This window comes from Saimiri boliviensis, chromosome 8 (genome assembly GCF_048565385.1).
Source record: "Saimiri boliviensis isolate mSaiBol1 chromosome 8, mSaiBol1.pri, whole genome shotgun sequence".
NCBI lineage: Eukaryota > Metazoa > Chordata > Mammalia > Primates > Cebidae > Saimiri > Saimiri boliviensis.
In genome coordinates this window covers 86,694,475-86,707,102 of record NC_133456.1, presented here as the reverse complement: position 1 = coordinate 86,707,102, position 12,628 = coordinate 86,694,475, and the positions used below count along the sequence as shown (strand labels likewise).

The 12,628-nt window shown below is 39.4% G+C and overlaps 1 protein-coding gene across 22 annotated transcripts in view; it reads left to right on the top strand.

The window, feature by feature from the left end:
• The window catches only part of SETD5 (SET domain containing 5), an 84,071-nt gene that overhangs the window by 29,512 nt on the left and 41,931 nt on the right, over positions 1 to 12,628 (top strand). For 5 of the 22 annotated variants that reach the window (XM_074404848.1, XM_074404842.1, XM_074404845.1 and 2 more), the window contains exons 1-6: positions 4,835 to 4,921; positions 5,718 to 9,407; positions 9,692 to 9,797; positions 10,124 to 10,332; positions 10,671 to 10,729; positions 11,553 to 11,731. In XM_074404848.1, the coding sequence (XP_074260949.1) occupies positions 9,316 to 9,407; positions 9,692 to 9,797; positions 10,124 to 10,332; positions 10,671 to 10,729; positions 11,553 to 11,731 (645 nt within the window). In that variant the 5' untranslated portion in view covers positions 4,835 to 4,921; positions 5,718 to 9,315. The other 17 variants (XM_074404846.1, XM_074404847.1, XM_010337836.3 and 14 more) reach the window with 11 other exon arrangements.

Below are 12,628 nucleotides of genomic sequence, written 5' to 3'. Positions count from 1 at the left end.
ATGTGTTCATCAATGTTATTTCTTTCTATACTAATTTGTGTCTCAACTTTTTCTAGGTCTTCAGAACTACTAGCAGATAATTTGGGGGGACTTCATATTCAGAAGTCTATAAAGGTGACTGACCCAAGTAAATCCTTTTAATTTCTGTTTTATTTTTTTTTGCGTTCTAATGAATCCTAGAATTATGTTGTAGTAAATGGTGATTATAATTTACTTAGCAAATATTTCTTGAACTTCTCTATGTGTCAGTCATTGTTCTGGCCATTGAAACTACAGCAGTGGATAAAACAGACCAAAATTCATGTCCTCATAGAGTTTATATTCTGGTAGGAAAAAACAGACAAATTATAATAAGAAAATAACTGCATTTAGATGATGTGTTAAAGTTTCTTCGGTTAACATTTTAATTGCTACAGTTTACAGAGAGTTACTTAGGGAAGGACCTATTCTTAGGGTTATATTTGAGAAATTTGGGGTTATTAACAGAATTTGAATTAAGAAGCCTCATTATTATTAAAGCATTAGTTAGGAAGAGTTGCTCAAGCTAACCTATTCTGGTTGCTTTCATCAGAAGAGTGGAACAGTCATGCTAAACTAGACACAAGGAAAATGGAAGAATTTTTATGAAACAAATGTATAGTTATCAACTTAATATTTGCTTTTTTGAGATGGAGTTTTGTTCTTTTTGCCCAGACTGGAGTGTAATCATGTGATCTTGGCTCACTGCAACCTCTGGTTCCTGGGTTCAAGTGATTCTTTTGCCTCAGCCTCCCAAGTAGCTGGGATTACAGGTGCCTGCCACCATGCCAGGCTGATTTTTTTTGTATTTTTAGTAGAGACAGGGTTTTACCATGTTGACCAGGGTGATCTTGAACTCCAGACTCCAGCTGATCAGCCCACCTCAGTCTCCCAATGTGCTGGGATTAAAGGTCTGAGCCACCGTGCCTGGCCGACTTAATGTTTCATAAAGTTATTTATCATCTATCCAAAATACCTGGGTTGGTATTTAATTAGTGAATTTAGCAATCATTTATTCACTCATTAAGATATTATCTGAAGTAACTTTTTCATCTTTTCCTTTTAAAATATATATATATTTTTTTGAGATGGAGTTTTTTTTGCTCGTTACCCAGGCTGGAATGCAATGGCGCAATCTGGGCTCACCTCAGTCTCCGCCTCCTGGGTTCAGGCAATTCTCCTGCCTCAGCCTCCTGAGTAGCTGGGATTACAGGCACGCACCACTATGCCCAGCTAATTTTTTGTATTTTTAGTAGAGACCGGGTTTCACCATGTTGACTGGGATGATCTCGATCTCTTGACCTCGTGATCCACCTGCCTCGGCCTCCCAAAGTGCTGGGATTACAGGCATGAGCCACCACGCCCAGCCACAGAATAACTTTTAAAAATTGCTCTAGGAAAAATATCAAGTATCAGCTTAGGTTTATAACTTGTCTTTTATCTAGAAACTGTACTTTTCTTTTTCTTTTTTTTTTTTTTTTTTTTTTTTTTGAGACAGTCTCACTCTTGATCAGGCCGGAGTACAGTGACGCCGTCTCCGCTCATTGCATTCTCTGCCTCCCAGGTTCAAATGATTCTCATGCCTCAGCCTCTCAAGTAGCTGGGATCACAAGCATGTGCAACATGCCCGGCTAATTTTTGTATTTTTAGTAGGGATGGGGTTTCACTATGAAACCATACATTTTCTAAATGGACATAAAATAGTAATGGCTACAACAAAGGGTTTTTAATGATGTTGAATAAGGTTTTTAGTTTAAGTCTTTTACTAAAAATGTAACACGATTCAGATTCCTTTTACTGATCAGGGGAGGTGTGATGATAATCAGATTTAGGATTATCTGGTCAGACAGCTTTGGGGCTTTTTAAAAATCTGAGTTATACGACGATACTAATAGAAAGAGTTGTAACCAACAGCCCCCAGTATGTAACTATGTCTTTTGGGGTTTACTTGATGAGTGTTCTTGTTTTATCATTTACAGATTTTACTTCAGTTTCCCAAAGGCTTAGAAGATGTACTGCCAAAGTCTCTGTTTGGATATACTGTTAGGGAAAGGAAACATTTATGTGTAAGATTGGCCTAAAGACAGAAAGCTTTATCAGTCCCCTTTTTCTTTTTTTTTTGGAGACACTTTATTGCCCACGCTGAGTGCAGTGGCACAGTCTCAGCTCACCGCAACCTCCACCACCCAAGCTCAAGCAATCCTCCCACCTCAGCCTCTTATGTAGCTGGGATTGACTACAGGTTCATGCTACCACACCGGATTTTGAGACTGAGTCTCACTGTCACCCAGGCTGGAGTGCTGTGGTGCAATCTTGGCTCACTGCACCCTCCACCTCCCAGGTTCAAGCACTTCTCCTGCCTCAGCCTCCTGAGTAGCTGGGATTACCAGCATGCACCACCGTGCCCAGCTAATTTTTATATTTTTAGTAGAGATGGGGTTTCACCAGGTTGGCTGGCTGGTCTCAAACTCCTGACCTCAAGTGATCCACCCGCCTCGGCCTCCCACAATGCTGGGACTACAGGCGTGAGCCACCACACCCGGCCCACACCAGGTAATTTTTGTATTTTTAGTAGAGACAGGGTCTCACCACGTTGCCCAGGCTGGTCTTGAACTCCCGAGCTCAAGCAATCCAGAACTCCTGAGCTCAAACAATCCACCTGCCTCAGCCTCCTGAAGAGCTGGGATTTCAGGAATGAGCCACCACGAGTAGCCCAGTCATTCCCCAGCCCAGCTATATGTTACCTCCAGTTGGGTAGGAACAGGTGTGTTGTCACACCCAGAGGTCTCACTTCATCTTCCAGGCTGGAGCACAGTAATGTGATTATGGCTCACCTCAGCCTTGGCCTCCTACACTCAGGTGATCCTCCCACCTCAGCTCCCAAGTAGCTGGGACTGAGGCACATTACCATGGCTGGCTAATTTTTTATTTTTTTATTTTTATTTTTTTACTATTTTTGTAGAGTTGGGGTCTCACTATGTTTTGGCTGGTCTCAAATTCCTGGACTCAAGTGATCCTCCCAGTTTGTCCTCCTAAAATGCTGGAATTACAGTTGTGAACCACTGTACCCAGCACACAAGTTTTTTTTAATTTGCATTCATCTTTGTCTTATCAAAGTAAGATTGGAGCATCTCAGACCATCTACCATTTAAAATTTACATTAACTGGCCTGGCATGGTGGCTCACGCCTATAATCCCCACACTTTGGGAGGCTGAGGTGGGTAGAACGGCGAGGTCAGGAGTTTGAGACTGCCTGGCCAACGTCGTGAAACCTCGTCTCCACTAAAAGTATAAAAATTAGCCAGGCATGGTGGCGGGCACCTGTAGTCCCAGCTACTGAGGAAGCTGAGGTGGGAGAATCTCTTGAATGCAGGAGGCGGATGTTGCAGTAAGCCGAGATTGTGCCATTACACTCCAGTCTGGGCAACAAAAATAAAACTGTATTAAAAAAATAAAAATTTTACATTAACCTCCTGGGTTGACTCAGTCGGTATCATGTACTTTTCATTCCTTTATTTTTTTTAGTATTAATAATTGTTGTAATGTCTTGTTTTATTATGAATCAGTATATCAGTCATGTCTCTCTTTGTAGTCTTTTGCAAAAGTCCTTATTAGCGTGGGTCTTTGACATTCACATTGACTTCATTCCCCCCAAATAAAATGCTTTTTGTTTTATTCTTTTAATTTTTTTATACACTACTATAAAACTAATGTAAAGTCACACAAAGAAAACTTTTTTGCCTCTGCACCATAACTCCGAATCTCTTAATCTACTTTTGCATTTTTTTAATACTTCAGTTATTTCTGAGTCTTTCTGTTCCCAGATTCCACTGGTTTATGGTCACCATGTCAAGCTATCCTCACTGCTTTTTCATACACAGTTTTTAAGTCTTTATCATGAAACTGTACTCTTCATTATTTGGGGGTTTTTGTTGTTGTTTTTAAAAAATAATCTAGACTTTTTTTTAGAGCGGTTTTAGGTTCACAGGAAAATTCATCAAGAGATACAGAGATTTCCTATGTACCCTCTGCACCCACACACACAAAGCCGCCTCCTGGTTTATATTTTTGTTCATATCTAGCAGTGTATTGTTACCCTACAAATAAAGTTGCTAAGATGATTGCATCTTCTCCCAAAATTATAGTTAAGATGATTTAAAAGAAGAATGAGAATTTTCAGTGACAAAAGAAGGCAGTAAGAAACAGATGTTTGCAATCCAGTATAAGCAACAAATTGATCTCTCTTAATTTGGAAGAAATAATGGTATTGACTACTTGTGAAACTGCATTTAATTGTGGCCTAGGAAAAAAGCTTCAATGAAGTTCTTGATTTTTTAAAAGAGTTTAGGTACACTAGGATATTTCTAATAACCATCCTGTGTCTTAAAACTTGTTTGCTAGATCCTAGGCTGCCAGAAAATTTTGTTTGGAAAGTTTTAGAATGGGCAGAATGCTAGTTGGTGAGATGAGCAGAGTCTTTCTTCCCCTTCTACTGAAAAGTAAAATAAAATGTAATCATAACTTTTTGCCACCTCACTTTGTGGAACATTAATGAAATGCATAATAAACATGGGACACTGTAGCTTTATTTATTTTATAATTATCCCTTAAAAGCCTTGTTCAATAAAGCAGAAAAATACTCAGTAGCATTTAAGATAAAGAACTACTTGATAACTAGGTATTTATTTTACTAGATATTTTCCTTTTCTGTTGCAGGATTCCTCATGTCCATAACATGTTGGATGAGGCTCTGCAGCTCACCCCCACTCTCAGAGTGGTCAGTCTCCATTAAGTGGACCCCGTGATTTCCAAACTCTGCTGTGTTGGACGTCATGAGCATTGCAATCCCTCTGGGAGTCACCACACCAGATACATCCTACTCAGATATGGCTGCTGGATCAGAGTAAGTGCTACTTTCTAGGTAGTAGGTACATTACCAGTCTGTGTGGAGACAACTTTCTTTTGGATAGCTAATAAGATAATATGTAGTATTTTCTTTAACATTAGACCTTTCCCTTTTCCCCCATTGAAGCTGGAGGAAAAAAAGAAATTAGAAGGGGAAGGAAGAGTTTTCAGAGGGGTATTTCTGGGCAAATAATGAATAGAACCAGAGTTGCAAAGTAGGAATTCATTTTCATTTGTTTTGATGGGTGGGGAAGATTTAAATAAAGTAGGTATTACTACCTGCTTCTATAGAATTAATGATTATTCTGAAGGAGAGAGATAAGGCAGTGTTCTTTCCAACTGATTTTCCTTGAAGTCCTCTTCCTATGTACTTCCTATTGTTCTAGAGTAAACGGGCTAAAACTATATGGGCAGGCTGCCTAGGCCTTCTGACATCTGGGGTAGAAAACGTGGAGAGCAATGTCATCTGTTTTTTTATAATATTCGTTGCCTAGAAAGAGGACCTTCAAAATCAGTGGTACCAAACTTTTTTTTCAGCTAAGAGCAGCTTTAGGAATTCAGTTTGTCCAAAGGCCCAATCCCTAAAATTATACTCTCAATTCTTGAAGAATTTAAATGCCAAATAACAATGAAGGTAGGCCTTCATTATACAACTTTATATATATTATTCACAGTTTTAAAAATTTTAGCCTTTTTGTATCCCTTATCTTTTAAGCTGTCCAAGATTCCCCCTGCTCACAGATTCCCCCTCTTGTCCTTTTACCTCCCTTGTACCCAATCTTCCTTGCTTACAGAAAGGAAGTGGAAGCCCCCTACCTTTCAAGACGAAGTGGCACTACACCAGGATGTGAAAGTCCAGCGAAAGAGACCCAAGGGGCCTAGGGGGCAGCACACCCCCAGAAGCCAAGTCTATTCCAGGCAGTACCAGGGATTAGGGTCTGGGCTGGAAAAATCCTGGTGTTTTGAATATGTTCAGGTCCAGTTCAGACTCTTGATCCCACAGCCACTTCTTGAGTGAGGTGGGTGTTGCTCTAATTCCCCTGTTTCTCTTGCCATTTTCACAGTCCCTGGGGATTCTTCCCCCTTCAGCAGAGCAAAGCAACTGTACCAGATTTCTGGGTTGAATGGCATCCCTGATTAATAGTGGTTTTCTTCCTTAAAACTGAGAATATTATTAAAGAGCATGTATATTTCTTCATAAAGCCACCTAATATAACTTACCTGTTTACTGAGTTCCATAAAGAGGAAGACTTAAAGCTACCCTAAGAAATAGTATATAATACTCTGGGGTAGTCTAAAATGGAAAGCAGTGTTTGACCTTATTCCCATATAAAAAGAAAAAAGGAGGGTTGGGGGTGGGGAAGGGTTGATTTTGTTTCTTCTTGAGCTTTTTTTCTCTTTCTCTCTTTTTTTTTTTTTTCCCGCATGCAAAAGATACTTAGTTATGTCAGTAACTGAGACTTCCCATTTTACAACTCTTTCCCGAAATAAAGTACTTAAAACTCTTCCTGCATTAGTAGGTATCCCAGTTGTATTGTGTTTATAGGTTTTTATAAAGTCAGCTACTAACCTGCTACTATGTGCATTGTCTCATTATATAGATAGGTAGCATTAACATTTTTGAAAAATTTCAACAAAGAGGTTAAACAGATAAGTTTGGAATTAGTGGATAAGAGACCCAGAGCAGTTAGTCTTACAATTGGTGTTTTCCCCAAAGTATAGACATGACTGCCCATAAACACTGCTAGGGGGTCCAGGAGTAATTCCAGAAATAAAAATACTTCTGGTCTACAAATGAGTGCATTGTCTCTATTAACAACAGCATATTGTAGGATTTCCTGAAACATTTACATCCATGATCTCTAGACAGATTTCTGATACTTTGGTCATAACTAACTACATAGTTTGCCTTTCTACAAAGGAAAAGAATGCAATAACTAGCTTATGTACCATTCTGTTAAATCATTAATGATATTCATTAATGTTTCATCATGCCTATTTCAACGTTAAGATTAAACCTGGTATTAAGTGCAATGTACTCAGCTAGACCTAGACTTCACCTCATGGGATTTAAAATCTGATGGCAACATTATGCAAGATGCATTTATTTTTGTTTGTGTTTATAGGAAAATTTGTAGATGTAACAAGACAAGCAAAGATTTTTCTGAATTTCCAACTCTACCATAACAGAATCTCAGGCATTTTCCAAGAAATGGCATGATAGCAGCTGGTTGCGTGTTGTACTTAGAACACAATTGATGGAGTATATCTGTTGTGAGCCTGGTTTCTGTGTATGTGTCCAATTCAGTGACAGGAGAAGACTGTAATTAAATTTGCATAAAGTGATTGTCTACTAAAGAGATGTAATTCCATTATTCCAAATTTTAAATTCATATTTTAAAATATAAAACTGGCATATATATCAAGGAATATTTTAGGAAAACTTGTAGTTACCTGTCAGCGTCTATGTATTTAATCAGTAACCAATATGGAAATTGCAGAGTTTCTTCATCAGATTTTACATTTGACATGCACAGCAATATATGAAATGCTGTGCTTGACTAGTAATTATTGTGCAATGGGATGGCCTTTTAACCTCACAATATACATTTTATTTTTATTCCCTAGACTTGCACATGAAATGCATATGTTCATAATTACCCGCTTGGAGATGGGTAACATACAACCGGCATAGCTCCATCTCCATGGCCATCTTTGATTTCATGCAACATTCCTTTATCCTATCTTCCGCACCCCCCGCCCCCAAAAATCCATTCCTAATAAACAGCTATCATGTTTCACCCTGTGTGTTCAGTGGTACAAAATCTATATAAAATATGTACAGCTCTTTGGAATACTTGTTTATCTAGTAATGTACCTAGTAAATTAACAATGTTGTATAAATTTAATTACTTTCTTTTAACTATCCATCATAGAAACTAAATCATACCTTCATTTTATTAATGCTTGTCTACCTTTGGTTTCATTTAGGAAACCCCACCTGTTTCCTAATACTCAGAGATGATTGCCTCTCAGTGAGCCATGTTCAGATCATCTTTTTCTCAAGAATACTGACCTGCATTCTTGATGTATCCCTTCCCCTGTTCCCATCTTGCAGACACTTTTAAGTAATAAAATGCATGCACCTCACTAACAGAGAATACTTTCCTCTGTCTAAAGTTCTTCTTCACCTAGAAATTTCCTTTGCTGTTATTAATAAGATCCCTTCTCACAGTTTTGGAGCATGTAACTGGGTGAGTTGGATACATATCTCAGAATTATCTTTGATCCCTCACTTCTCAATTGACATTGCACCACATTGAACTGCACACTTTATTCCTGGCATACTATATATTGTATAACTTCAAGCAGGAAAAAAATGTCTTATTTCAAGCAAACAATATGCATTATTTGACTCCCCGAAAGACCCATTAATCTCTAAGTCTCAGTTATACTAGTCACTAGAGTTTCTAATTTGTGGATCTGTGTTCTAAGCAATATAAATTACAGATCATTGTTCTGCACAGTCATGCAGACTTTATATTTTTGAATTATCCTTCAGTATGCCCTGAAACCTAACCAAGCAACGATCAGAATTGAAGTTCTTTCTTCCCATAAACCTGAATTTTATCCTTTGCCGTCAAAGCCTTTTTATTGTAAAGGCTTGCATTAATTTTCTAACTTTGAATACATGTATAATTCTACAATAATACATTGTGCTTGAATAGTTTATTTTCTACTCACAAAGGGTACAAAAAGATATTAAACCAAGCTTCTCACTAAGCATAGTTAATAAAGGTCTCAAATAATTTTCTTTAAAGGACTGAATGTCATCCTCATTTCTAAAGTGGAAAGAGCTAGACTTTGGAGTCAAATCAGACTTTGTTTCAAATCTTAGCTGTGTCAATGTGTGACCTTGGGGAAGTCATGTAATCTCACCACCACATCTTCCCCCTCTGTAAAAATGGGGTATACACAATGTTTAGTGGTTGCCAAAATTAAATGAATTAATATATATAAAGCACCTACCAAATAATGGGCAGTTCACAATGGTAGCCATTAATACTGTTATTATTTGTCACTAGACTAATAAAACATTCCAGTTTAGTTTTTATTATTTTGAATTTCTATGGTATCATCATGCAGCTGATAGTTTTGTACTTAATATGCTTGCATGTCATTGGTGGATGAGAAATTATTACTCTAATATTTGAAAGGTGTTTGGGGGTTCATCAAGATGAGAGGTATGATAAATATAAGATGCCATTGTTTTTACCTGTACTTTCTTCAGGGTATCCTGTCTTGGTAGTGAATGGAAGAGGGCCTGGTCCCTGGGGCAGTGCAGAAGGCACTTTCATCATCTCACTCACTGCAAATGTCATGTGAGGTTTCATGGAAGTATTAAGAGATCCAATTAAGAAGAATAGTTCTGAGTCTAAACCAGCCCAGAGTGGCTTCTCTAGGGGAAACTCCCCGCTCAGCTGGTACGTTTGTGTTTGTCATTAGAGACACCTTGTATCCCAGGTGCCTGCCTTCAGACATCTGCCTGTACTGGCTTCATGTTACACACAAGTCCACATTTAATAACACTTCTACTGTTATTTATAGGCTTAGTTATGTTAATAAGATTGTTTCACTCTGAGTTCTTTCTCTTATCCTAGTGGCTAGTGGTTGTGGAAAGAGGAGGGGTTAAAATGGGAAATGAACTGTCAGTTTAAGGGAAGATTAGGTGTTATGCTATCATGCGTTGCTTTTCGCCTTTGTGCAGCCCTGAATCTGTGGAGGCTAGTCCAGCAGTTAATGAGAAGAGCGTGTATTCCACTCATAATTATGGGACCACTCAGAGGCATGGGTGTCGAGGACTGCCTTATGCTGTGAGTATGCATTTGTTTCTCTCCAGAGCAGTGATCTTCCTGGAGTGTAATCCATTCTTATACATTGTGACTTTCTTGAAATGTTTATATGCAGCATGACGAAGTTGCCCCTTTTGCACTTCCCTGACTCCAGCGGACGTCTAGCCCTGCATCATTGTTCTTGTTTTTATGTCCCAGTTGACCTTGGCATTTTGTTTTATCACTTTCCTGGTTGAAGCCAAAAAACGAAGGGTACTACTTTCTTCTTTCTTTCCATATGTACCATACTTTAGGGGAGAGAGGGGCCAGTGTTTGGACACTGTTGATTTAAAAAATCTTATTTTCAGGATCATAATTACGGAGCCCCTCCTCCTCCGACACCTCCTGCTTCTCCCCCTGTCCAGACGATCATCCCTCGTTCTGACCTGAATGGCCTGCCGTCGCCCGTAGAGGAACGCTGTGGAGACAGCCCGAACTCTGAAGGAGAGACTGTACCTACCTGGTGTCCTTGTGGTCTTTCTCAGGATGGCTTCCTTCTCAACTGTGACAAGTGCAGGTAAGATCCTGTTCCATCTAAATTTAAGTCTGGGTTGCTGGGATTAGGGTTTCTTACTAGTAGGGAAAAGCTCAAAGTATTCTTTCTTGTGTTTGTTAATGTAGATGATTCCTTAGTGCTCCTTGGCTCGAATTCTCTGCACTAGGTGAGAATTGCTGACAACAAGGAATGAGAGATTGATGTTAAAGCTATTGAATTTGATATGAAATTTAATGTCCTGGAACCATTTGGTAGGTGGGAGGGAGGGGGTAGCATATGCAGAGACACTTCGCCCATGTGTGCTATGATATGATGCTTGCTGTTGGAAGGACTACTTTAAGTTTATTTTCCCTCTTTAGGGGAATGAGCAGGGGGAAGGTTATTAGACTTCATCGGCGGAAGCAGGACAACATATCAGGTGAGCAGAAGATGATTAGGTTCACAGTTTGACATATAAATATTCTGTGATTTGAATGTTCATTTTAAGAACCCCTCTTATAAGTTCCCATGGTCCCCCCAGCTAGCTCTTTTCACGGAAAGAGATAGAAGTCCTCTCAAGACCACTGTATAGTTCTCTCATTGTAAACAAAATGTACGGAGAACGTTCTAGTCCTGTAGCAAAGCATTCCTTGTGAACACAAAACATACGGATCCTTCTTTTAAAAATTAGCCAGTCTCGCCGGGCGCGGTGGCTCAAGCCTGTAATCCCAGCACTTTGGGAGGCCGAGGCGGGTGGATCACGAGGTCAAGAGATCGAGACCATCCTGGTCAACATGGTGAAACCCCGTCTCTACTAAAAATACCAAAAATTAGCTGGGCATGGTGGCGCACGCCTGTAGTCCCAGCTACTAGGGAGGCTGAGGCAGGAGAATTGCCAGGAGGCGGAGGTTGCGGTGAGCCGAGATCGCGCCATTGCACTCCAGCTTGGGTAACAAGAGCGAAACCCCGTCTCAAAAAAAAAAAAAAAAAAAGCCAGTCTCAAATTGTTATAGATTGAGTCAGTAAAGCTTAGGGACTGAATACAAGGGGAGAAATAGATACCATGAGGAATAGGGTTTATATGCTTAATGCCAATGCTGTAGTATCTTGTTTTCATAAGGAAGATCTGTACTTAATGTTGCTTTACAGATTATAAGAGTTAATAGTGAAAGTAATGACTTAACTGGATGTGGGGCACATCTAAAAGAATAAGCTGCTTTTGAGACTATTAGTACCTGAACTATGAAATCATCGTTTTTCAGGTGGGGATAGCAGTGCAACAGAAAGCTGGGATGAAGAGCTTTCTCCTTCCACTGTGTTGTATACAGCAACACAGCACACACCTACAAGCATCACCTTAACTGTTCGAAGAACCAAACCCAAGAAGCGGAAAAAGAGTCCAGAAAAGGGTCGTGCAGCACCAAAGACGAAGAAAATCAAGGTATGGAGGGTAAAAATATCTTAAATAGAAATGTCTGAAATAGCTCAAATTTTGGAGCAAGAATGCCCCAAAATTCTTTTAAGAAGTTTGATCCAGATGTTTGAAGGGCCACTTTTGTTCTACTTGCAAAAATCAGCTAATCTGTGTTATGTGCATGTAGACCAACCTCTCTTCTGCCACACCATATCATCACCACTGGCTCAAAGTTTCTTCTACTCCAGCCCCCATCCCAGGTATGAAATTCCAGCCCTACCTGGCACAAGCCCATATGTGTTGCAGCCTCAAGTCTAGGCTTCCACTATCCTTACAGTATCTCCCCACCTCTGAACCCCAAAGTACAGTCTGAAATTCTTGTCCTGGTTACATGCCTCATGTCTTTGGGTTGATTGTTTTTCCTTGTTTCAAAAAAAAAAAAAAATCAGGAAACATCTCTTGAATGGTCTAGGCTTCCTCAGTGTCATGGTCACTTTCCTGTATTCTCAGCTAAAAAGTCTCCGGGAGAAACTTCTTCTGGTTTGTGTTCTTTCTTCCCCATCACAGCAACTCTGTTGCTTCTAGGTGACTTGTTCACCCCTTGTTAAGGGGATTGGTCTTTGTTTCCTTCTTAGTTTCAACACTGGTAAATCTGCAACTTTAAAATTTTTTTATTTACTTTTTCTCTGAGTATCAGGGGTGCCTATAGGGTTTAAGAGATGCATGCTCTTCCCTGTTAATTACCTAGCTTCACAGTAGAAAGTATTGAAATCAGTCTCAGAGTTCATTGGCCTTGAGCTACCCCTATTCTTGATAAGAGTTTGGGGAATTCCATGGTATTTTTTACCTAGAGAAAGGGGGACAGAATAGAACACTAGTTTATGCCTTAGCTTTAGTCTCAGATAGGTATAACTGTCATTCTTG